A 26,981-nucleotide genomic window follows, 5' to 3' on the forward strand; every position below is an offset into this window, starting at 1 on the left:
AATCACCACCCCGATAGCCTCCCACTGTCCATTTTTTGTCCAAGAACTTCCCCAAAAGTGTGGTTTCAATTTTATGGAAAGCCTTTGAAATTTGGCACAGTTTCCAAAAGTATGTAGGAAAAAAAAAGTCTGCCAGAGGTTTGGCCTCCAACTGTGAAAACAGACACTGCCTTTTCGAACTCCTCTCCTAGATCTACTGACCAACACCCAGAAGAGAGAATTCACATTCTTTAGAATACAACAGGAAAATGAAGGTCTGTATGCTCCTGAATTCAACTTTTGGTAGCATTTACATCCTTTGTTTTAAACTGTCAGCTGTTAGACAAGGCTGGCTCTGATGTGAAAATATTTGCTTTAAAGAAGGAAAGGGAAGTCTTTTCATATGTACTGCAGGGATGTTTTTTGCTTGTTGCTAGGACCGATTACAGCAGTTAGAGGGAAGGAGGATTTCATTATTTACCAGCCATGGAAACAAACTTGAGACAATATTGAAAATGTAATTATTTTTTGTTTCTCTTCTGCAGACCCGGCTAAAAATCATATTTGGCGTGGTTATATGTCTTTTGCTTTCCTTATTACTTATGTGTATTGTACTGCTACCATCAAGAGGTAAGGTATTTCTAAACTTATGTTGTGTAAAATGCAGTATCTTTGGCTATTGTGGCTTCTGAAGTTCACAAAAGTTTATCAAATCATGTTTAGGATTGTCCTGTCAGAATTGTTATGGCTTTATCACTTTACAGAAATGTACTGACAGCTGAAATATCCTGAAGGTAGAATTGAAATGCCAGCAGATGTTGAAACAAGGAACTCCTTGAAGTGAAAAGTACCTGAATTCACTTCATTGTGCATGATATATAATGTTCTTAGTCACCGCTGCAAAAATATCTTTCAGATCTTCCCATATTATTTTTCTGTTTGAGGGGTTAGGAGACTTTCCCAAACTGTTAGTAATTTTCATTAGCTTGGTGAACTTGCATTGGGTTTTAAATGCTTGTGTAATAATTACAGAAGTTCTGTATCCAATTACAAGTTAACTTCTTTTTTTTTTTGTAGATAGGGTATGATGAATTATTTGTGAATATATTCAAGCTTGCATTTGAAAATTAAAGTCAGCATTGTATAAAAAAGGGATGGATAGTTTGGTCTAGTATTATAATGCCAGCTGTAGGTAAATCAACCCAGTGTGGTCTGCTGAGTGCTCTGGTGAAGCTTGAAATGAGTTTTGAAATTTTGAACATGAGTGGCACTGACTTGGTGGTTATTGTTTTCTATGACAAGATAGTAACAGCAACAGATGTACATGACCTTATCACTATAGCAGATTACTTTAATGCCTCTGAAATAATTAAAATATTAATAAAAGGCTTATATTCCAGTAACACTATCTATTTAAAGGATATTTTTTCTGTTATTATTCTTCCTTATGTGTGTGGGCAGGGGGACTGAGATGGAGAAACAGTATTTACAACTAAATGTTATAAAATTAACCATCTGCTTAAGTCTTGTGAAAGTTAAGTCCTGCAGTTAATATGCAGGTTTTGTGAAAGGTGAAATCTCTTTCATATCTGACATTTCTGTGGCTAATGTTTATCCTGGGCTGTTGAGAGAAGGGTTGAAGGCTTCTGAAGCAGTTAGGGATGATTTTGTTATGTAGGATTTTAATATGAGAATAGATGCATATCAGTTACATACATCTATAGATAGATATAGATATGCATATATACTATGCAGTGCTGGAAGAGATAGCACCTCAGAGTGACAGATTTGACTTTTAGTGTCAATAGTGGGGTGCCAGATTTTTTGTCTAGCTAAGCGTGGTCAAATCTGAGCTTTCACTACAAGGTAAATACATGGTATCAAGTCAGACTTACTCCCATCAGATCTGCATTTTATGACAGGGAAGGCAGAATATTTTTATGAGATTTAAATTTAAAAAATAGTAATGAGGGAACAAAGAGATTGGAGACCAAGGATCAGTTTGGCAGCCTGAAGAAGTTGATAAAGATGATGGAAGGTACTGTAGGAAAAAATGAATGTGTGTTTTTTGTTGTCAAATACTGCTCTCTGGCCTCTTCAGTACCTCAGCAATTATGGAGAACTCTTGTAGTGTCTCTTGGAATATTGACACTAGTCATACCAATAACCAGTCATACCAAACATCATATTTAGATCCAGTAGGATGATAAAGAAATTATCTTACTTCACAGGATGCTTTTGGGGGAGCATTTTAGACAATTGACAAACACACAGTTATGTCCAACACAGTTATGTCCAGTTTTTTATACACATGTTGGATGTGTCAGATTATGGCTTCTTATTCTCAGGTGGAACTGCAAGTGCTGCAGTTACCTGTTCAAATGCCTTAACCTTTTTGAATTCCAAGTAGTCTACTGATCAGTTGTAAATAGAAGAAATATAAATTAATTTTGCAGTTACAAATTTTGCGAGCTGGAGACAGACAGGAAATGGCTACACAGCTGGAATGTTGTTTGTACATTCCGGCTTTACCACTGCTCAGCTGAAAGGATGTGGCAATCTAGAAAGACAATTAATTGCATATAAGAAATGCACAGACACAGACCAAATAAATTTCTACTTAAGAAATCTGCAAAGAAAAATGGACGAGCATTTAGTTCTGGTTTTGTCTGCTAAGTTTCTAGTCATTTCATGTTCTTCAGACTTCTCAAAATGTGGTAGGTGGTTTTGATTTACACATACAAGTGTATAAAAATGTCAAAAAATTCTCAAAAATTAACAGGAAAATAATTTTTTGAGAGGATATTAAGAGGCAAATACTTGCAACTGCAAGTATTAGACAATTTCTGTGGGGCTCAGAAGAGCAAGGTGGGCAATATCAGTGTAGCAAATAGCATCCATGCCTAAGAAATCACTGACCGTTTTTTGACACATCTTTGAGTTAGGAATATGTGGTGGGATTTACCTGACAGTGATAACCCAGCTGTGATACTGCAACTCCAAATGGTTCAGAAAGGAGCTTTTCCCTTGTACATTGGTGTACCTAGTCCTCTTCTTCTGCAGCATAAAGAAAGAAAATACCTGTCTGCAGTTGAGAAGCAATAGTGGAACCACAGGCAGAGTTACAATTCACTGTATGTATTGCTTAGACTTTGAATAAATCTCTTCTGCTATTTTTAATGAATGTCCAAAGTCATGTCTGTCAAAGTTGCTGTTCCCTGTGTACTCTTGGCCTAGGCCTGAGGCCCAATCCCCATTTCTCTGATGTCACAGGTGAGGTCATAGAGCTTACTGCTCAGCCACAAAGTGGTGAGCAGCCAGTTTCTTATGAAGAGGTTGTGTTCTCTGCAACACCTCAGCCAAATCCAAAGTGGAAAAGCAGGTTCAGTTGATGTGAGTTGATGCTGAGTGTGACCAAAGTTTTGGAGTAGGATCAGGAGTATTGGAATTAATTTCTGGTGCTAAACTGAGTTTTATGTTTCCTCATTTTGGAGGAGCTTGTGCTTCAGCTATTCAGCATCAGCCCACAGAGATGAGAATGGAAATTCTAGTCCAGAAGCAGACAATAACACTGTGCTAACCAGTTTTCCTTTGTCATGTCATCTACTTGATGTTTGGCAGTAGATGCTAAATAAAATATTTATATAAATACATATATGCTAAATACATATAAAATGCATACATATATATATATATATATATATATATATATATATATATATACCTATAAAAATAACCATATACAGAAACAACAATACCTTCTGATTATTATGTATGCTTACTGTAATTTGGCAAGACTAGATACAATTTATAAGGATGCACATTAGAACATGTGGAATAAGCCATAAACCAGGAGAGCTTTGAGATATTAAGGGTGGTGTTAGTTTCCCCGTATCCAGTCTTTGAAACAGAATAATCCTGGCAATACAAACGAAGCTGTTACCTAAAAACAAGCAATCAAAATTGTAAGTACTCAAGTGAGAAATAGTTGTTTTTAAATTTTTTGGCAGTACAGTGGTAGAAGTTCAGATCTTAGTGGGCCCATTTTGAAAATCAGCAGTCATAATAAATCCTCATAGAATATTAAGTATGTGAGGGTGAAATATCTAACACAGGTAAGGTTTGAATTAGAGCTGTGAAAATTAGACCAGTGATGGAAGTTTGCGATACTGCTTGTCTCTTAAGATGAGAGAAGAAACCAGGTAATTTTACCAGATTAAGGTATCAAAAAGGACTGCAAATTTTAAGCTTTCTATACAAACAACCTTGGAAATAGATCCTGATTTATTTTGCTAATAAGCTTCTTCACTTAGAGAATTTTAACTGAGAGATAGTGCTAAGTAATCATCATTCAACATAACTAGAACTGGATTCTTTGGAATTATCTTCTGAGCATTTTTTTTAAGTCTGCCATCTTCTATGTTTATCATTAATGTATCAAAGATCTGTAATATGCAGTCATAGTATTAGCAAGAGGGATTAACTTCTTATTGAACTTCTTGGGATATTTTCTGGACGTATTGCCAGCTCAGAGTTTATAGGGACAGGTTTTTGCCTCTGGATTGGCATTCAGTTTTATTCCTTGTGACAGCTTTCTTCTGCATTAGTACAGACAAGGCTTGTGTCAACAGTCAACCTGACATGTGTATTCTACAGTGAATAATAGTCACTTAGCAGAAGAAAATATGTGTTATCATTACAAAGCACCATAGAAGGCAATATGAAGAAACATTTCCCAGGAAGTCAGTGTGATCTTAACAGAGAGGGCAACTAATGAGCAAGTGATGGAGCATGATATGAAACCTGAGAGCAACGAGTCATCTTGATTATCTGACTGTCATCTGAGAGCTCCGAAGGAACAAACAGGGGAAGTGGCAAAGATCTACTAAGCTGCAGTGTGACATCTCCACTACCTCTGAATACCCTGGCAGAAGACCCTTTGATTTTAAAGGAGAAAGCATAGCATCCAGAATGCCAAGACCTGAAAGCTGCCATCATTATGCTGTTGAACTTTAAAAATTGGCCTTCATCAGAACAATTCATGTGTCTTTTGAGGATTAAATATTTTGATTATTCTCACTCTTGTGAATTGCATAGGTTCTACACAGGAACTGTACAGCATAATCCTCTTCTTATCCAGTTGATTGACCTTGAATTTTTTTTTACAATCTGCCCTAACTTAAGTTGTTTAGCTTTGGGGAAAAATATAGCCAGACAAGATCCAGGAAACCAGCCTCCACTTGCATTATTTTAATAAAGTTATCTGACCTGCTTAGAAATCAAATATTTGAGTACCTCTCTTCTTATGAGAATCATTGTCTTCTTACGAGAATCATTTCTTTTGCAGCATTAAATAAAAGTTCAAGTTTGGGTTCACTCAATCATTACTTTTCAGAATTATTTTTTATCTGGATTCCTTCATCAAAGTTTTTCATGTGACTACTAAGAAATATATGTGGATGGTGATTATTTTGCAAGCTATCTTCTAACAGTGGTTAATGAAGCATGTACAAAATTTGGAGGTTAGGGTTTGCATCCTGTTGTTTGACCATTTGCTGGACGTGTGAAGGTCCCGATTAAAATAGTTGCCTCTACAAGTTCATGAAACCCATGCTTAAAAAAAAAAAATTAAAAACCCAAGCAACGTTTGTCTTTTGTGTGGAAAAGGCTTATTTGGACTCACAGTGTCTTCAGGTAAATGTGTCTGCATGAATAAATGGTTGAAATAAATTATTTTGTCTAGTTAATTTTGCATTCCCAAAGATGAGTCTTTCAGAGACTAAAGGAATTTATCAGAACAGCAACAGGGATCTTCCCTTTCTGCTGCACCCACGATTTGCATATCTCCAGGAGTATGGTATCCTCACTCTTGCATGGCACTAAATGAAGAAAAAACAAAACACTCTGCTACAATTTTTTTTCCCTCTTGCCATTAACAGAAAATGTTTGTCTTATGCTTAGTTGTCAACACAGATGATGGTCCTAGAGCTCTTACCTTGGAAGATTATTTGAATGGAAACTTCCAATATAAAACATTTTTTCCATATTGGGTGTCAGGTAAGTAAAACCTTTTCTCAAACATAGATAAGCCTTTCTAATATGTATTTCCAGACTGGTTTACATAGACTGAGAAATGTATTTTCCTTCCAGCTTTACTTTGAATGAATGCTAACTATGAAATTAAACAATGTGTTAGTCAAAACTTATGGTTGAAATTTACTGTTCTGTCAGTCATTCTAGAAAATCCAGGTATTTGATGTTTCAACAGACATGTCTGAGTCAAGTATAAACTATAATTTTACAGAGGCCTTCAGTGTTTTATTTCTTTTACTGTCATATTCACTACAGCAAGTGAAAGAAATTTGTCAATGTGTCAGTCATTCCTTAAGCAATCTTCTTTTCATGCTTTTCACAGCACTTTTTGAGTTACCACTTATAATGATTGAGGTAGTCTGTCTTACAGGTCCTGTTCTTTGTTTTCAGTAGTACCTGGCTCGGCAATGAGGCCAGCTGTTCTAATTTCATTTAAGGAAGTGCTGACACTGCTGAAATTCCTGAGTTCCAGGATATTGCATAGAAAAGAAAGCTGACTTTCTAAGTTCCTTAAGGTGGAGACGTGAAGTTGATTGCTGCTGATATAAATGTGTCTGTGTGTGGCTGAAGTGCTGCTCCTGTTATCATTGAACTGCACAGCCCAGGGAGACTGGAGCTAGCCTGGTTACATTCTAGCACACATGCTGCCCCCATCCCTGTGCTGCCTCGAGCACTGCTCTCTGCCAGTAGCAGCAAGCGTAGTGCCCATTCACATGGAGTCTCACCAAGCTGGTTTTAGCCCACAATTTTAGAACTGAAGTAAGGCCTTATGAGTGAGGAATTGCTTGAGTGGTTCAATTTTACGATGAGCAGTTTGAAGTATGTAGATATCGCTTGTATGATTTAAAAATTAGGTCACTTTGTTAGAATTCTGTCTGAATGTCTGAAGAATGTAGGCAGCATATCACCTAAACCTAATATTCTTCTTCTCTCTTTATAGCTTTCTCACTTAGACTTATCATTCCTTTTAACAGTCACAAACTCGCACAAAAGTCATGCCATAGATTCCATAGATAGCCATGCCTACAGCATTCCATATGTCTGCTTCTCTTCTGAAACAAGGAGTCAAAATTGTATATCTTATCCTAAGGATGATTTTAAACACAAATACTGTTACAAAAATCACACAAGAGTGCTCAGAAGATTCAAGGGTGATCTAATTTCCTAAAAATGAACATCTTCACAATGTTTCAGGCTCCTATTTAACTTTTAGTCTTGCTTTCTAGCTACACCAAATATGAAATTCATTCTCTCTGTTTATAGCAGTGAAAATAATAATCTGAAACTAAAAATCTGGTCTTTATTCTCTACCAAACTGTAGCTCAGATCTTGAGCAAAGGCAGGGTAAATTCTATTTTCAATGAAGCCCACTCACTTTATTTTGTAGGACTCTTGTAAGTAAGGGCAGAATCATGCAGTGTCAGTTGTGTGGTACTGCTTTTATCTGCAGAATATACAAATGAGAGTGTTCTGGTAAAATGATAAGCAAAGATATTTTTCTTTAAAACATTTACATTTTGATACTGACTTTCTAATGGGTCTGTCACTGGCATTCTTGGCATTTACTTGTGAAGTTAAATAGTTGATCCTCTGTGCAGTGTATAGTCTCAAGAATGTACTCAAGAACCCTGAAGATGGTTTCTTGGTTACTCTGTACCTCAGATTCATTAGAAGGAACACATTTATGTAGATGCCAAAAGATATTTGCTTAAAACCTATTCTTTGAAAGAAGTGTGAATTTGTTGATAAAAAGATATGTTGTGTAGTATCTTCTGTGAAGGTAACAATCATTTATCTTGTTTATGAAGATAATGAATATCTTCATCAGTCTGCAGAGGATGATATTATCCTTTACAATGTTGAAATTAACTACGCAACCACCATCCTGACAAACAGCACAATGGTATGTACATTTCTCATTAATAAAAAAGCAAAAAGTGCTGCTGTATTTCAAGTTACAGTTTAAAAGTGAGTAAGACTAGAATATAATCTACTTCTTAATTTTTCAGAAACAAGTTAATGCTTCAAATTATGTGATGTCATCGGACAAATATTTCATAGCCCTGGAAAGCAATTATTCAAAGGTAATTATTTTAATTTACCTCTTAATGTAATGTTTAATTTTATGTAGCATTTTGTTAATTGTGTTTACCATAGATAAATGTTTCTTGGTACTTTCTTGAGAAAGGGATAGGCTGTGAAGAGGCAGCTGATTATTTGTAATTAGATTATCTTTTTCAAGGTTAATAATATTATCTTTATTCATTTATGCAGCTGTGGAGATACTCTTATACAGCATCATATCACATTTATGATCTCATAAATGGGTAAGGCCTGATATTTCTTACAGAAAGCTGTGGTGCATACACTGTGGTGATGTGCTTGCAAGCATTCACTCCAAAACTGTAGTAATGAACTACTGACTTGCTTTGCTTTTGCCTAAATCTGTCAGGTTACCTGTTTGCTTGAGAAAGAAAATGTTCTCTAGGAAAAACCATACATTCTTTTCATCTGGATTGATTTCTATTTCATGCCCTAAAACTTTCACTGCTCAATATTCCCTTTGGTCCCCATCCCCTTCTAAAAATTCATTCTTTTTATCATTGATCTAATCCTCAGCGTCCCTAAAACTCTTTTAACAGCCAACCCTGCATTCCTTAAAGGGCTATAGCTTGTCCCATGGCATTTGGTCCCTTTCCCAAGATTGCCCAAACCAAATCCAAAGGAGGCCATCTGCCTCTGCAATCCCTTTTTATGCTGAAAGCAGCAGTGTGACCAAATGTGCTTAGTTCTGAGCAACAGGGACTGCACTGAGCTGCATCATTCTTGGGCAACTGCTGGCTCAAGGTGCCAGGAAGAAGTTGGTGCAAGCTGCTGTGAGTAGAGAGACACTGCATGGGAGCTGGGATCCTCACCCAATGCTGGAGGTGCTGCTGCCGCACCTGCCTCAGTGCATGCTGAGTTCACATTTCCCAATAACCTGCTGAGACTGTAACACAGACTGCAGCTACAGCAAATGACTGCAGGTGCTTGTGCAGCATTTGGGAACAGATAAGGCTGGCTCCTTAGGCGGTTGAATAGGTGTTCAAAGGAGTGAGTTCAAGCCTTTGCCAGCACTGGTGCACGCCATCCTGTTAACTGCATGTCTCTGCCTGCCTTATTGTGCATTGCTTGAGAAACAACAAGCAGTTAGAAAATGATTTTGTGACTTTTTTATTAATGTACAGTATAATGATCCATTTGCACTGTGCACGAAAAGCCATTTCAACTTCTTTCCTTTTTTTAGTGGTTTTGTAACAGAAAATCAGCTTCCACATAAAATTCAGTATATATCCTGGTCACCCGTTGGACACAAATTGGTTAGTAAAGATAATTAAGTCCTAGAATGAATTTACTTTGTATGGCTTAAAGACATTTATCTTTGGTTGTTTGGTTGTTTGTTTTTTTTTATATTAGGCCATATTTTTGACAGGCCTGTTTATTAATCTTGGTTATGACAAAGAAAACAGTTTTAACTTGTTCAAATTTTACTATCTGTGTCTCAAGAGAAGAATAATCCATGTTCTCAGGTACATTATGTGTTCCAGTTTGCTCACTAGTCTTTATCCAGAATTGACCAACATAATTTTTATATAAGATTTAATGTGGTTTCAAGGCCTGAAAACCAATTGGTTTCCCTTTGAAAACAAGTATAACAAGTGAATTTAAAATGGAGATTTACAGATACAGGATTTAAAATCTGTTCTAAAATTTTTACTGAACACAGAACTTGGCCTGCAATGTATAATTTATTTGCTGAGGTACCAGCTCTTGCAGAATTTTCAAGGGCTATTAGTGTACCATTTCCCATTTTGTATTCATTAAGTCTTGCTAGTGTAATGTAGGAGTATTGACTGCAGAAGATCTTGCTCTAATCCTGTTGCCTGTACTCTTAAAAAAAACTTTCTTGTCTTTAGGTATATGTTTATCAGAATAATATCTATTTGAAACCAAGTCCTAGAGAGGCACCAGTTAAAATAACTAGTGATGGAAAACAGAATGAAATATTTAATGGGATTCCTGACTGGGTCTATGAAGGTAAGTAAATCTTGAAGGGCAGCAACATGATAAATGCTTTGTTTAGATTGGTTCTGGTTTTCACAATCCATTTAAAATGTCTGTGATGATACTCCTTTTTTTCAGCCCTAAGGATTACTTCTTTTTTCCATATTGTATTTACTGTACAATGTATGAATTTTGTATTTGTACCACATAACCAAAATCCTGAGTCTGAAACTGTATCAGACCTCTGCAAAGTTGTCTTCTTTCTGATGCAAAGGCAGAGGCTGGGATTTAGGATTTAAAGTTTTAATTTCAGTGAAAATTTGGCACTTCAGTGCATCCAAAAAAAAATTTAAAAAAAAAACATGCACACAGGAAAATCCCAAGTGAATTAAGTGGGATCTGTGTGCATGTTTGGAGATGTTTGATGTTATTTATTTAGTGTAACTGTCCTTATGTGTGCTGAGTAGAGTGCTAAAACAGGTTGGAAGGTAGATTACAGTTATAAACAATTTTTTTTTCCTCAGAGGAGATGCTAGCAACAAAATATGCACTGTGGTGGTCTCCAAGTGGAAGATATTTAGCATATGTACAATTTAATGATTCTGACATACCAGTTATTGAATATTCGTATTTTGGTGAGGACCAGTATCCTAGAAAAATAACCATCCCTTACCCAAAGGTATGTTTTATCATTCTTTTGACTTCCTTTCTGTTGAGAAATTAGTTATGACAATGAGAAAATTAACTGTGCTTAATTCCTTAAGTATTACCATGGTTCAATCCATTGTGACTTAAATAAAATAAAACAAGCTTGGTCTAAGCTCAGAACAGCTGTAGGTACATACACAATTTTAAATATAATATTAAAATATATTTTGTATTTTATATATTTTAAATATAATATCAGTGAAATAAATGTAATTACTCATGTAGGTAAAGAGCATGTGCAAAAGTACTCAATATTTTTTCAATTCAGTTTACTTATTCTGGTGTGTAAATGATGCAGTTGTTATTTTTCATTATGGTAAATAAATTATGAGACTAAGGTGTTTTTTATATATATATTTTTAAAATAAAGTCTTCACTTTATTTGCACACTTCATAGTGCTTTTTGATCTGAAGGGGCTTTGGATTTTAGTTGCTTTCAAGTGTGAGATCTAAGGCAATAAGGTTTTGGGTTGGCATTTCTTCAGCATGCATTAGAAAGCTCTCCTGACTCTTATCATGTTCATATGATTGCAAGGGATCATGCTAATGTATTTAAAGAATTTGCTCACCTGTCAGCTGGCTCACAGTTCTAAAGTAAAACTGGGTGGTTTAGGCCACACGTGGAGAAGAATTAAAAAACTGATAATGTATGCAGTGAAGAAGCAACCATGAAATCAGTTTAAGCAACCATTTCCCAGTTGGGATGTCAAACAGCCCTTGCAATCATGTGAATAAACTGGGGTTTTATGCTGAAGCCAGTGTAATGTGTGCTGCAAAGGCCCCCACTGCAAACAGAACAATCGTTACCAGCAAGCACATTTTCTGTAGAGAAAGGCACTAAACTCAAATGTTTAAAAGGTTTTCTTCTTTATATATAGAAATATAAATGATAGAAAACTAAGTATGTACTACTGCTGCAGTATCACTCTTACATCTTATAAGACTATTTGCTCTTATATACTCAACTGAATTCATATTTTGTTACCTGTATACTTTCCTGCAAAAAGTGTTTTGATTTTCCTCAATTTGAATTATTCAGAGCCTGGTTTTAATAACCTAAAACATTTTCTTTGAAGGCTGGAGCTAAAAATCCTACTGTTAAAGTGTTTATTGTAGACACTATTAACTCTGAAGCATTTGGTCCTAAGGAGGTGCCAGTTCCTGCAATCATAGCATCCAGGTAGTGTGCCCTCAAATATGTCTTTTCTTGGTTAAAAAAAAAGGTTTCGTCTATTTGTTTTAAATGCTTGAACCTCTGAGTTGTACTTTATCTAACAGTGTACTGCCATATTAAACCCCTAGAAGGATCAGAAGCTAACTAGAAATATTGCATTTTTCTTTCGGCTGTCCATATGATACATTGTTACAGAGGATAAAAAAGTACCCTAAAACAGTGAAAGCTTTGCTGTTGTTTTTCAGAGAGAAATGTGGGGAATGCAATCTTTAGCAATGCTTCTATACTCCTGTTGTTTAATAACTGCCATTTCTTCCTTTTTAATTTTTTTTATATTTTAGTGATCACTATTTTACTTGGCTTACTTGGGTAGCAGATACTCGAATCTGTGTGCAGTGGCTGAAGAGAATACAGAATTTTTCAGTCTTGGCTATTTGTGACTTCAAAGAGCGTTCAAATACTTGGGACTGTCCAGAGGTAATGAAGTTTGAAATATAAATCTAAAATTACTGAATTTTACTAATCTGAAATTAGCATTTTTTTATCCCTGCCCTAATTATATTTTTCAGTGTTTTATCACAATAATATTTTACTATAGTGATACATTTTTTAATATTTTAATTGCTGGAAGAGGAGTGAAAAATACTAATTACTCCAGGAAATAAAAGCACAGCATTTTTTCTTTGTGAAACTTAAATAAAAACCAAAACAAAAACAACCACCTAAAATGCTGTTGAGAGGCTTTCAGTAATGTTTTTTATTTCCTTCTTGTGTAAGCATCTTCAAAAGTAAAACCATACAGGATCTGTATTTTTTTAAAGAAAATCTTATTATGCCGTGTTGAAATTCCATACTAAGTCTGACTAAATCATGTTCTTTTAGATTAATTAGTTAGATTATTTGAAAGAACATACACATTAATTGTAAGGCAGGTTTTCTGGAAGAAGAAAGTCTTCTGTTTTATCAAATCACACAGTTCTAGACAGTAAGCAAGTTTTCGGAAACACAATCAGATCCGAAAAAGAAAACTTCAGGCTAATTGCAACAGTAACTACATTTGGTTTCAATATGTCATTCTGTGATTTAGTCAGTTGGAAAGAAAACTATGCTCTGCTGAACAGAGCAGAGCTTTGTAAAGCCTGAGAAGTGTACACACAGATAAATTTATATAGATCCTGAAGGAAAGACAACTCTGAATTTCAGTAACTCTAGTATAGAGATCTCATTTGTTGTCTTTTAGTATCGGTGCTTTTGGCTTGTCTTGTTCTTAGGGTTCATGGTACAACTATTAAAGCTAAAATTAGATGAAACCTTGAACTAATTGGAAATAAAAGGCAAGAATATTTATTAAAGCATTTTGTATAACTGATAAATTATAAATTCAGTGTTTATTGACACAGTCTTTTCAAGTTGAAAATAATTTTTACTCCTCTTTGACATGAAAACTGTTGCAAATTTAAAGGGAATTTAAGGTCCTGTTACTTCAAAAACATTGTCATTGAAGTAGTAGTCCACAGAGAAATACTGTAATTTAGTAGGAATAAGCCATGTTTCATGCAGCATTTGCTATATTTCCTAAGTAATTGTTCCATTTTATAGGTTCATTAACACTGAATGAATCTCTACCTTGCCTGCCAGTAAGCTATATTTTAATAATTACATATTTTAATGGAAAGAAAAAAGATATAAGGTTTCTAGGATTCTACCACAATCCAGCGAAGTACTTTAACGCAAGCTTAACTTTTTGCACGTAGCTGGTTTTATTTACTTCAGCAGATCTGTTTATGTGTTTAAAATTAAGCATGTGCTTAATTGCTTTGCTGGAACCAGACCAGACCAGACCAATTAACATCTTTCAGGACTTTGTTCATGATCCTTGTTTAATTGCATTTCTCTATGAAACCTTATTTATGGAGTCACTACTGACGTTTCTATAATTCTATATTTAAACAGTGATACAATGCTTTTATCACATTAAAGTTTGCACAAATGGCCAATCGAAGGAGTGTGAACAGATGGGACTGCTGCATTAGCTCTATTTGCCATCAGAAAGTATATCTCTGAACATTTCCTTTGGCAAAAATAGTTCTCTTGTTGAATTCAGATTGCATTGAGTCTCTAATGTACAATAAGCTTGTACATGTTTTATGTATCTGAAAATAATAACAAAATATAATCTACAAGATGTTCCCAAAGTACGGATTCATCAGAAATGTTCACATGTTCAACTCTTTCTCATGTGACTAGACCACAGAAACCAATATGAGCAGTAGAACTATTCATGTGAGTAAAAGGTAGGCATGTCTTTGTGAAATAGGGGCTACTCAAATGAGAGAATGGAAAATAATGTTAGGATGCAGATATAAAACAATACATCCCATTTTTATCATCTTAAAAAGAAATAAAATCTGTCTTTTCAGTTAGTAGCTCAGTGGAGCCCTTGCAAAGTGCTAGTCTTCTAAGGGGCAAAGACCTGCAACTTTTCCTCAAGTTACTTTATGGGGAATAAATTAGAAGGGAGAACACATGATTTTAAAAAGTAGTGAGATTATGTTGAGGGTAAGAAATACAAATCATATTCCTTAAAAAGCAAATTTGTTAAATTTGTTTCAAACTGTGAAGAAATACTATATTGAATGTAGAGTATAAAGAAAAGTTTGCAAGATAAAAAAGAAATACATTGATTGAATGCAGATTTTTAAATATATCACTAGAAACTTTACAAGCAAAACATAAGTACAAATATAAAAGCACCTTTAGCTGCATCATTCATGCTCAGTATAAGTCTGTTTCCAAATCAGCTCTAAGAACAAGGAGTTAAGATGTTCTAAATTTATATTCTAGTCTCAGAATGCCTAATAGTCACATCACCACTGCTCTAAATCAACATCTCAACTTTGAAATCAAAGAAAATATAAACAAGCTGAAAATCTAAACCAAATTTTTAGTATTAATATTCCTGATACTATTTTACTTGGATTTTTGCCAAAAAATTAATGAGATCAAGTAGTTGTTCATTCTTGTTTTCAGTGAAAAAGTTGCATAATTGCTTTAAATTTTATTTAGGTCTGATGTCAGCTGTTAAAAACAATAGTTTAATTAACATAATGGCCTTAATACAGCAAAATTATTTACATAGACAACCTCCAACTGCCTGAACCTTCATAGCAAATATTCTAAAATTCCCTTTTACAGGCAGCTACTGATTTATTTGAAGATTTCCAATCTCCTTAAACTCAATCTTCTTAAAGAGTGTAATGTTGCTTTTGTTTTTCAGAATCAACAGCACATAGAAGAGAGTCAAACAGGATGGGCGGGCGGAGTAGGTTTTCTTCTTGCTCTCTATTTTAATTCAGTTAGAAGATACAGCTTCCTGTATCTTGCCATCAGTGTTTTGAAACATGAAGCAGCCTTCTGAGGCACACAGCACTACTGCTTAGACTTGTTGCGCTGTAGGACGGAAGCTTTTAATGCTGTGCTAGACGAAGTATCTGGCTATCTGCTTTCTAAATTTAAAAACCTATTTCTGTCCTGACCAACTGACTAGACAGGAAAGTTGGTTGAGACAGAATTTAATGAAGGGAGGAAATTAATGAAAAGAGGTGGATTTACAGTGCAGTGTAATCCTTAGAAGCATTCTGGAGCCTAAGAATAGATGTAAAATTCCTCTGGTGGCATTAGGACAAGGGATAAAATGGGCTATCTAGAATCTTTAGAAAAAAAGCCTTCCACTCAGAACAGTTTTAGTGCCAGGTGTGTGCACATCTTCAACTAATGGGGAACCTTCAAGGTAAGATACGCTCCTTAGAATGGTAGGTGATATTTCTTTGGAGTTACCTCTTAGCAAAAGATGTTTTCTCTGCCCAGTAACCCTGGACAACCATATGCCTTCAGCAACCTGCAGTAAAAACAAACCTGAAAGGAAATTGTAAGATCATGAGATCAGTATTTACAGTCATACAGACTGTATTCCAACAGTGAATATGTAGTGTTGTTTATATTTACTTTCAGGCAGGGGAAGTTAACAGAATCAAGTGTGTGAACCTCACACTGCCTGAATGTCCTGTAGTGGACTTAACAATGAGATTCAATTTTCAGTGCACTGTCTCTTAAGAGATGTTTAATGAGAAGATCATATGTTTACAAGAATTAGTTATTTCACTTGGTCCTTTGATTTTTTGACACTTCACTAGAAGTTCTGATGACACATTTTTATTAGAGCTAAAGAATTTGCACACATGCATAAATCCCAGATTTTGCCTTTATAGGCTTTCAAGTATTAGGAATCACAGATACAGTCTGCAGGGGAATTTAACTTGTGGTCACAAGTCCTAGTTGAGCTTGAGTTAATATTATTCAAAAGGTATACTCACTCAGGAATGTTTGACTATGTTTGAAGTGCTTGCAAGTCATTCCTATATCTTCATATCTTTATGTTTTGAAAACAAAACTTAGAGTTGCAGTAATTCAACCTTGACTGACAATTTTAGTAAAGATGTGATTCTTTAAAAGGAAGTAAAAGTTGAATGAACTTATCTGGAATAATCTATTCTTTAAAATTAGTGGAATAGTATGGGAAACTTCAGATATCCATTTCTTTGATGGTGTGCTTGCTCAGTGAAGCAGACAAACTGAGGTCCACAGGATACTCAGTCTGGCACCTTTCATGAACATCAGCATTATTCAGAAAATTTCTTATTAAAAATAATTTCTGCCTGTTTTTAAATAACTAAAGAAAGGTCATTGAGAATATACAAATTATTCCACTTACAAGTAGAGAGCTCATATTTGTGGTGTTCTTGTGGTATCTATATTATAGATTTAAGAAATCCTAAATTAAAGAAATTGTAACATGTGATCACGGGAAGATTGAATATCACAGGTACAAACCTGTGCAAAGTAGTTTGTCCCATTTGAACTGATTAAATGGTCTTGTTACTTTTAGTAATGTGAGGTATAATCTGCTAAACAGTTTGGACAGCCTTATGTCTCATCTGCTGTTTTTCTTCCATTGTTTCAGTTCTTTGTTTCTGCACCGTATTTTACATCAGACAGCAGTTCATACTACAAAATTTTTAGTGACAAAAATGGTTATAAGCATATTCATTACATCAATGGCTCTGTGGTAAGTCAAGCTAAGTGTTCTACATTGATCTACTGTCCTGAAGGAATTCTACAATATTCAGTAACTTAAATGTCTCCCTACACAGGAGAATGCAATCCAAGTTACAAGTGGAGAATGGGAGGCAATATACATTTTCAGAGTAACAAATGATGCAATGTAAGTGTCATGAAGTAAAAAGGTTGGGAATGTTATCAGTAAAAGCAACACTTAATAATTTGAACACCATTTGTTAACTTGTCAGATTATAATTAGGTGTAATTTGTTTTTTATCTGAATGCATCCACAACAAATTTGTATGCTAAGGTACTGCATAGGTTTGTAAAAATTATTTACTTATGAAAGATTCTTTGCAAATGGCCCTCAATTTTCTATTTATTTTCATCACCCATCTTAGAGAGACTTATTTAAAAACACTAACTTAATCATGTGGCTAACCCTCACGCAATTTGCAGTTACTTCTCTTTTTATGATCTCTCATTACTGTATAGATAGAGGCAGCTTAAATAATTGGAGAGATTAGCTCATGAGAATTAAGATAGAAGTCCTATTTATATGGCTTATGTGTCACTTAATCATAGTCTGAGCAAAGCTTTATTAAGATGAAAGGTATATAAGCTTAACTATTCTTCCATCGCATGCAGAAATCTCAAAAAGTCTTAATTAACTTCCAAGACAGCTTTTCATCTTGATGCTCATTCATAGGTCATCACTTTATGGATTATTTATTAACATATAAATGAATTTGCAGTTTTTATTCAAGCAATGAATTTGAAGGCTATCCTGGAAGAAGGAATATTTACAAGTAAGTTTTATTAACATTATCTTAATGATAGTAGGTTATTAGAAGATGTCTCTGGACTTGTCAATAAAACAATTTCATTTCAAGATGTTTAATGTGTAATTTCACAAGCTATTTTAACTAAATCTTAACCTCAGATTCTATCTGACAATGGAAAGAAATGCCATCTAACATTTAAATATACTCTTGGGGGAAAATTGATTAAAAAAACCAAGCATTTATTTTTAAATTAGCTGTTCTGAAAGTACAGGGCTTGCATCCAAGAATATGAGACAGACAAATATAAAGTTAATTTTAGAAAAATAATGATTGTTTTGTTGATTTTTCTCTTAGAATCAGCATTGGAAGTAAACCTATGAGAAAACAATGCATTACTTGCAATTTAAGGAAAGAGAGATGTCAGTATTATACAGCAAGATTCAGTGAACATTCAAAGTATTATGCCTTGATCTGTTATGGTATGTATGGCATGGGACTGAACATATAATCAGTTGTTCTTTGGAATTTATCAGCACTGTAGTTAATGCTGATTACCCAAATGATTTTTGTATGACTCACAGAAATTTCACAAAAACCAGGAAAGATTTCCAAAAAGAGACTTCCCATATTCAAAAATGTTGTGATGTTTCAGTAAATACAGATATATTCAGGATTTTTTTTTACTTTTTCAAAAAAAAAAAAAAAAAAAAAAAAGCTTGGGATTTTGAGAATTTAAAATGAATTAGTGAATGTCCTTCATGTCACAAAACAGATTTTAATCCAGCTCATGAAAGCCATGTTTTTTCTTGCAGCAGCCAGAGCAGGATTTAGAAACATATACTGTTTCTCAGTTTATGTGACCAAAGTTAGCTGTGAGAAACTACTTTACTTTGTTTCCCAGTTGAAATAAAGACCTGTGTCAGCCATAAATGTTGGCTGTTTAGCACCTGAGGACATTTTTAATAAATGATCTAAGAAAAATTCAGTTCAAGGCATCTGATCATTGAATCCGCTTGCAAGACACAAGTATTAAAGGAAGTCTTAGCTCTTTTGTAATAAATTAGGTGATTTCAGTGATCTGAGATTTCATCTGAGATTTCATCTGAGATTTCACTGCTGTACTCAAAAATCAGTGACATCACAATCTAAAAAAAAGAGGAAAAGGATCCAAGGTTTTCCTTTTGTGTACTTCTTACAAAGTTTACTATTCTTGTGATTCTGCACCGACTGATCAGCTGAAAAGTTCCTTAGAACTTCTGTGGAGGAGAGAACCAAATGTAGCAAATAACAACACCTTTCAATCATTCTTGCACAAAATAGTCAGTAAGGTCATCACCATGTGAAAGGCACTCACCTTCACAAATCCAATGTGACATGTTCTCAGAAGAATGTTTCACATTGTTAGTTTTGCATTCACCTTATGTAATCACATCTCAGGTATTAACTAGATGTCACTCCATCTCTAGGGAGGAAGCATTAGTAGATTTAAAGTTGCTTCTATTACATTTGCTGAGCAATGCCAGGTCTTTGTACACACAGAACCTTATGTATTGTAGCAGGGATAGTGACTTATACAGCAGAGAAGATTCAGATTTTTGCATCAGCTTTGAGATCTTTAACTCCTGCCGGTTATCAATGTTAATGTAATACACACTGCATCACCTAATTCCAGCTTCAAACTGTGAAGTGACTTTTTATCATTCTTTCAACAGGTCCTGGGATTCCCATTTCTACTCTTTTTGAGAACCGTGGTGATAGAGGTACCGCAAGTGTCCTGCCTATTTCTGAGCAATTGGTTTACTCCTTTACCTCCTTTACAGATCAAGGTCTTCTAGTACAATACTTAGGATTGTGATCAAGAAGCCTTTCATCTTGTTTGGTATTAAAATAACTAGTGTCTTCCTAGATATGTTCATGAGTAAAACCCAAATGGGAATGAACACAGTGATGCATTTATCTCAATTCCTGAGTCCAGCACTTTCATAGCATCCTGCTGTTTTTACTGTTTACACAATATAGATAAAAGTAACATGGGCAACTCTTTGTCTACCAAATTTTGAGTCAAACTTTGTAGAAAGCATTATTGTGGTTTCCAGAATATTCCTTTTCACATTTGGATGAACACAAGACTTTCTTTTTCTTTTTCTTTCACAAGACTACCTTAAAAAAAAGACAATAGCCTACTATTTAGAGTTTACACTTTGGCCTGTTGTGCTGTACTAATTAGAATTTGGATCAATGACTTCTTCAGCCATCAGTAGAGATGTCAGAGAAGAGCAGAAGCTCTTTCAGATGATCAGTTCAAATAACTGCTTCAGACAAGGTGTAATTATTGATAGAAAGTGTGATCTTCAGCAAGAAATATTCAGAGCCCTTATTATTTAAGTAGCCTCTTAGTGAAGACTGTTTGCAACCAAGCCAAGCAGGAACTTTCTAACTATGAAAATATAAATTGTTCTGCAGTGAATCTTCTCTTTCTGTCCCTTGTTTTTTTTCCCGAAAAGTTCTTCTCTGACTTTAAGCCTTCAGTTCCTGGAATGTTATGAAAACTAGCATGGTTCTGTTTAAACTTCAGAGATTTAGCATCCTCTTCCTTCCCCAACAATCAGTGGAAACGAGCTGGTAGTTGTAATGGTCCTTACAGCCAGCGTTGATAACCCACTGTTAACTGAGAGTTGTCAGACCAAAAGACATGCAAAAACATAAGGAAGACAAATGCTACAATATTGTTAAACTAACTTAATCTGTGGTGATTCATGTAGAAGTCAGTGAATTGCAACATCACATTACTTAGACTCCAGTAGCAGTTGGTACATCTTATTTTATAACCACTTAAAAATTTTTGCAAATGGAAAAGATAGGTTAACATGTGTATTGCACTTACAGTATAGAAACACTGTGTGCTGGTATTTCTTTTGCAGAAGGTTTAAATAGATTTAAAGGTTTAAATACAAGGCATGCGTGTTTAGTTTTTTTTAATTTAATCAATTTTTATACCTCTGTTTTTTCTGATTCAGTTACCTTTTATGTAAAGGGCCCCTACTATCTTATCAAACTATGCATTGCTTGAAATACAACTAAGTGCCCAACTGCAGTTATGTGTTTCTTAAACTCTCTGCAGCAGAGAACAGTTTCTTGTGATGGATTTTCACCATTGGAGGTTGAAGGATGGAGGTTTCATCATGCCTCTCTCTTCAGTGATGTTATTCTCAGGAATAAAAACAAATTCAGGCTTCTCCTTAAATTCTTCATTACGTTTTTAGAATTAATTTTCCTTCAGTTCCTTGCTTTCATAATCTCTTCTGTGGTGCAAAACTATTTTTAGTAAATCCATTTTCATTGCAGTTGGCAGCATTTTGAAACTATATCACCCATGAATTTTAGTAGGAGACAGTTAAACTGACATAGATCAGTTTGGAAGTTCCTTCCACGATGCCTACAATTCAGTTGTGGTAATGGGAAAGTTTCAGGAGTTTTGAGGGGAAGGCTGGAAAAGGGTTCAGCTCAGTTTGCATGAGCATCCAAGAGCAGGATGGTCTTTCAGCCATAAAAAAACCCACTTGAATCTGCAAAACTTGTCAAGAGTACTTTGAAAGAACGAATTTCAGTATTATATTTCTGGCATGTCCCAAGCACTACCTAGCTCAATATATGTTGAGAGAAGAATACTTCTTGTACTTTTTTGAAAATTTCCAGAAACAAGTAGAAGGGAAAGGTAAAGGAAAAAAGAAAAATCTCCTGCAGTTTTAAAAGGTTCTTTCATTCTGAAAGTGAAGCTAAAAGTCACAGATTTCCATTATGTTTTCAATATTCTTCATCCTGCAATACTCACGGGAAAACACATAAAGAAACGAGAACCAAATTATTAATAATATACAGTTATGCAATCTGTCCTGTAAGTTAATTAAATTTTAAACAGTAATTTTTAAATTATGTAACTGAATTTGGTCTAAAGCAAGTAAAAAGGAAAAAAATGTTTACTAAGTGAGCAGTAATAAGGACAGTGAGATGGTAAGTCTGGTGTCTTTGTGTAGGAATGTATTGTCCAGTGGTTAAGTGAAGCTTTGCCATAACCCCTTGAGAAATTGAATTTCCTGCATTACCCAGAACCAAGATACTCCCTGATGACCATGTGCTTGACCACACTGCCCAAGGGTCTTGGAGGTTAAACTGATGTTAGTCTGATAGGCAAGAGAGGAAATACCAGAGACACAGGACTGTGTTTTGCACAGAGCTATGAATTTTGCATTTCTAGCTCCCCCATTTTACAAAACTGGGATGAGGGATCTGCAGGAGAAAGCTGTTTCCTCTTAACATGCGGGACTCTAACACTCAGAGGCAACATGTGAAATGATTTGCATTGCAAAATGTACATCCTATAAAAATCTAACGAGTATTTGTGCACTGCAATGCCAGTGCTTTTCTTTCATTTAGCTATGTGATCAAGCCCAATTAGAAGTGTCTGAGTGGATTTCATTACTCTGCTTGTAAAATTCACAGATTTCCTTTCTGTTCTAATAACACAAAGTAAAAGAATCTTAATTACTGAAGAGAAATTAACAATAAATCAGTTAATAATTCAGGCATTTCTTTTACTTAGAGCTCAGAGTATTGGAAGACAATTGGGAATTGCAGTCTGCTTTGCAAGATATCAGACTGCCAAAAGAAGAAATTAATAAGCTTGAAGTGGATGGTATAAGTAAGAATTACACGTCTTTATTGTGCTTTTTATTCTTACCATTTTAATATTTTGCCTGAATTTTATTATAGTAAATACTTTCTTTCTGTAGAACAAAGTTGTTGGCCTGTCGGATTGGGAAGAGGCCTGGTTCTGCCCTGTTCAATAACAGCTGATTTGTCTATGCCTCAGGTTATCTCTCTGTAAAATAGTAGTTAAAATACATTTGGTTCACAATGCACGTTTCTAAAAAATCTTTAATACTATTGGTAAAGATTTTAAATATCGTGTGAAAAACGATATAATATGGTGGTAATAAAATGGGAAATGTAAGATGCTGTTCATGTGTTATGCATTATATTGACTTGCTTTCACTGTTCTTTTCAGTAGTGACTTACCAACAGTATCCCATGGTAATAAATCAGTATAAAGTTTCCAAAACTAATATCTGATAATCTTAAAATGGTTATACTTTTCTAGCCACCTGGAAAAACTGAGAACCTAGACTTTTGTGAAGTAACAATTTAGCATAGCTAAATTGAAGTGTGGGTTTCTTCAAAGCTGTTCTTCAACAGCTCAATATGAACAGTTAATTGCATCAGTTCTGTGATTCACAGTTTGTGCATTGTGTACTGTGTGCTGATTCATGTTCATATACTGTTACCCCAGACTCTGGATTATGCCTAGAGGAATCATTTCAACCATTAAGAATCTAATTTTAATTTGTCTTTTCTAGCTTTGTGGTACAAAATGCTTCTACCTCCACAGTTTGATAGATCCAAGAAGTACCCTCTGCTTATTCAGGTGTATGTAACTCTTCCTTTCTTTGAATCTTGTTGTTTCATTAGAAAAAATACTTTTTCTAATTTAACAAACCTGGGACATTTGCAACATTTTATAAAGTAAAAGCAAAACTACTTAGTTCTGTTTCATTTGTTGTGGTTTTCTCAATGTATTTCTGGAATAGAAATTCATCCCAATGGAGATCGATAAGGATTTTAGTGTTAATCTTAGCATGATAAGGATTACTTTCTCAGAGAAAGAGAAAGGCTAAAATCATTTAGGTTATTCCTTGTAGATCTTAGCTCTGTTGCTTCTTCTGTTTATCATGAGGTAGTCTGAAGTAGTATTGATTTCAGCTTTGCTAATATAAAAAAAATACAAGAGCCTGCTTCATTTTTTAAGATGAAAAGAAAACTAAGCTGTTAAGAGCACTTGACACAATTTATTGCAAGCAGAAAAGTGATAAAAATTGCAGTGGTGAAAAAAGAAAAAATATGGAGAAAGGAGAGCTGAGTGGGTGTAATAAACAATTACATAATTTTTTATTTTATAACCTGTGATGATCCAAAGGTCCAAGAATGCTAAGTATATTTGAAGTTTAGAGTAGAAAAGTCCTGTCCTTGAGGTCAAATGTGTAATTTGCATTAGGCCATTCTCATGAGGAGTGTCTCCGTTTGCTCAGCTATGTGGGGTGTGTTCTGCCCACCCTTCCAACAGCACATGTTATTCCCTACTGAAACAAATAAGATCGGGGGATAGCCAAAAAGTGTAAGGAGCTGTACTTCTTAATCTTGCTTTTTTTTTTGGCATTACTGACTGCATGTGGAAATCAAAAGCAAAAAAGCAGAAAAGCACCAAAAAAGGATGTTACTCCTAAGGAATTTGGAGAGAGCAAAGAATTGAATCTTTTAGGGATAGCTTTTCCAAGGATTCCCCTTAGGACAAGCAGCTGAAACTGCACCATTTAGTCTAAGCTGAAACTAATTATTTCCCTCACAGATAAAACCTAAATTATTAAAATGGATGTTAGATAGCATAACAAATCTCATAACTACTTGAAAATAGTAGTAGAACTGTTTGTTTACTGAGCTCTCTGAACATCAGTCATGTAGCAAAATACATGTGGAGGAAATGTTTTCAGTACCAATAGCTATTGTCCAGTGTCCAATAACCATTTATAAATCTGTGATTTGAAAATGTGTGAATTTTCATCCTCAGGTATGGAGGACCTTGCACTCAAAATGTAAAGGCAACCTTTAGCATTAGCTGGATAACCTATCTTGCAAGCAAAGAGGGAATTATTGTTGCTCTGGTGGATGGCAGAGGGACAGCTTATCAAGGTGACAAGATTTTGCATGCAGTATATCGAAGACTTGGAGTCTATGAAGTTGAGGACCAAATCTCAGCAGTTAAGTAAGTAGATTATCTCCCTGTATAGCTGTTGTATTTGCATACCAAGAAGTAGTAAGGTGAAAGAAATATTGAATTCTCAGCCTTTCTTCTGAAGACTGGAGGTCTCCAGGATATAAGACGAAAACACTTGTAAAAATAAAATATTAGTGTTTGCTTGCTGTCAGTAAGGTTTTGTCTGGTATATTAAGTCCATATACCAGTAAGTCCACATTTGGACCTCACCACTTGCATTGCATAAGAGAATCATCAGAGGCTTCACTCCTAAGCCTAAAGAAATACAATTGTCAGTGGTGAAAGTTAAGCCAATTATCCATTTTTCTGAAGTTATTTCCTGTAGGGCGAGCCTATCTTGGTGACCATAGAGATTAGCCAGAGATCCATAGGGATTTACCTCACTGATTAGCTAAAGGTTAAATGAGAATTCGGTAGCGAAACTGAAACTGACACAAATGTTCTGCAGGTCAATTAGTCACAAACCTGCATTCTGTGCTGTTGTAGGACAGTTAAGGTACAGAAAGTACCTGAGGTCCCTTGATAAGTGTTCCCCAACAGCTGCTCCTTTGCATGAAAACACTTGAAAGTGTTCCAGGGGAAACTGATTCCCTATGCAGAGATTTTTGGGAGAAAGTGAAAGATGAGGATTGCCAAGAAAGATTGTCTTGTTAATTTTACAGATGCAGTAGCACTGCTAAAGTGAGCATTCAAAGAAGGGTTAGTTTGAACCCCACAGAGATGACTGCAAGGCAGGAATTTAGCCTAGCCTTTGGTATGGAATTTGGCCCAACAGAGATAGATTGGATAGATTTCAGAGATATTAGAGATAGATAGATAGATAGATAGATAGATAGATAGATAGATAGATATGGACTTCCAGTCTAGATAGATAGATAGACTTCCAGGTGCAACAGTAAATACCCTATTTCCTCCAGACTCCACGAAGATACTAGAGTATCTTAGCTGGAAATTGGATGTAGCAACCCAGATTTTCACAGCTTTCTCTGCTTGTTTGAGAGCGCTGCCTGTACTTACAAGTGTGTGTGGGAAGGATATCTGTTCCTTCCTCTTTCTGCTTTGTGATAATTCATTTCTTCCTCAATGTTATAAATATAAATGCACCATTATCCTTTTCAGTGATAAATGAAACAGAATAGCTGTATATCATGCCAAGTTTTTCTATTATTCTGTTTTTTTATCTTGAAAATTTTAGGAGGAGTGGTATACTTCAAAATATAAGAAGAATGTTTCTATATGATTCTGAATCATTACTCAGACATAGAATATCAGAGGGAAACTAAATGGATTCTGCAGTTGCAAAATCTGCTGAGACAGGCCATGAAAAAATGACCTCAGACTTCACACTTCCCAGTTTTCTGTCAGCACCTAGACTAAATTTTTATTCAGTTAAATGTAGTGCATTCCATCTTCCTGATCTAACACATGGATTAAGATGCATGATTTTTAGAGAGCCTCTATACTCTAGTGGGAAGTTCTTGGAGGAGGCTTTTACTGCAGGTGGAGCCCCAGGGATTACACAGTAATATAACAAAACTAAATAATTTTTTGGCTTTTCTAATTCTGTCCCACCCAGATAGTATCCCACGTTTTGGCTGTTGTCAGCCACTTGCCCTTGTCCTGGTAAATAAGGCTGCTGTGTTTCTGATGTGTATCAAACCTATTGTGTTTATCTGTCACTCTCAATCCTTTGTGGTCTTTTGCTTCATCTTCTCTTCTTTGCTGTTGCTAATATTTCCTTAGAAATACAGTCTCCACACTCTGATTCGTAGGAGACCTAATATTTATGGTTCTCTTTGACCTGTTTGACTCTTGAGAGCGTAAGAAGTTTTGCACCTTTTATACATTTCAAACTTATTACCTACTTGGAGCATTAGTAGATGATTCCTTCATTATTATTTTTTATTAAAGTAGCCATAAGAGCTTTTTACTTTTCAGGCACATAAAAAACCGCTTATTTCTGCAGGGAATCCCTAATCTCCTCAGAAGTCAATACTGTTCCTGTTGAGAAATCAAAGTATTAACTCACTGTGACATCCGTATGTTGGGTATCTTGCACGATAAAGTTTGAATGTTAATGGTAATCCTGCACCACTGGCACTAAAGCAATGAAAATTATCCTCATCCAGTGGAATAAAAATTATTATTATGAAAGTATTGATTTCAGTATTTTCTTTTCTTGCAGGAAAAATTC

At 35.1% G+C, this 26,981-nt stretch overlaps 1 protein-coding gene across 1 annotated transcript in view; it reads left to right on the forward strand.

The window, feature by feature from the left end:
• The window catches only part of FAP (fibroblast activation protein alpha), a 38,762-nt gene continuing 11,781 nt past the window's right edge, over positions 1-26,981 (forward strand). The window contains exons 1-20 of the mRNA XM_071435037.1: positions 1-254; positions 525-609; positions 5,941-6,036; positions 7,881-7,975; positions 8,082-8,156; positions 8,347-8,399; positions 9,359-9,431; positions 10,029-10,149; positions 10,641-10,795; positions 11,901-12,004; positions 12,340-12,475; positions 15,276-15,320; positions 17,019-17,123; positions 17,209-17,279; positions 17,872-17,925; positions 18,256-18,380; positions 19,614-19,661; positions 22,502-22,600; positions 23,316-23,385; positions 24,581-24,775. Coding sequence (XP_071291138.1) covers positions 249-254; positions 525-609; positions 5,941-6,036; positions 7,881-7,975; positions 8,082-8,156; positions 8,347-8,399; positions 9,359-9,431; positions 10,029-10,149; positions 10,641-10,795; positions 11,901-12,004; positions 12,340-12,475; positions 15,276-15,320; positions 17,019-17,123; positions 17,209-17,279; positions 17,872-17,925; positions 18,256-18,380; positions 19,614-19,661; positions 22,502-22,600; positions 23,316-23,385; positions 24,581-24,775 — 1,811 coding nt within the window. The 5' untranslated portion in view covers positions 1-248. The remainder of the gene's footprint in view (positions 255-524; positions 610-5,940; positions 6,037-7,880; positions 7,976-8,081; positions 8,157-8,346; positions 8,400-9,358; positions 9,432-10,028; positions 10,150-10,640; positions 10,796-11,900; positions 12,005-12,339; positions 12,476-15,275; positions 15,321-17,018; positions 17,124-17,208; positions 17,280-17,871; positions 17,926-18,255; positions 18,381-19,613; positions 19,662-22,501; positions 22,601-23,315; positions 23,386-24,580; positions 24,776-26,981) is intronic.

The sequence above is a fragment of the Agelaius tricolor genome, unplaced genomic scaffold (assembly GCF_023055355.1).
Source record: "Agelaius tricolor isolate 1412-34295 unplaced genomic scaffold, bAgeTri1.0.p SCAF_10, whole genome shotgun sequence".
Taxonomy (NCBI): domain Eukaryota; kingdom Metazoa; phylum Chordata; class Aves; order Passeriformes; family Icteridae; genus Agelaius; species Agelaius tricolor.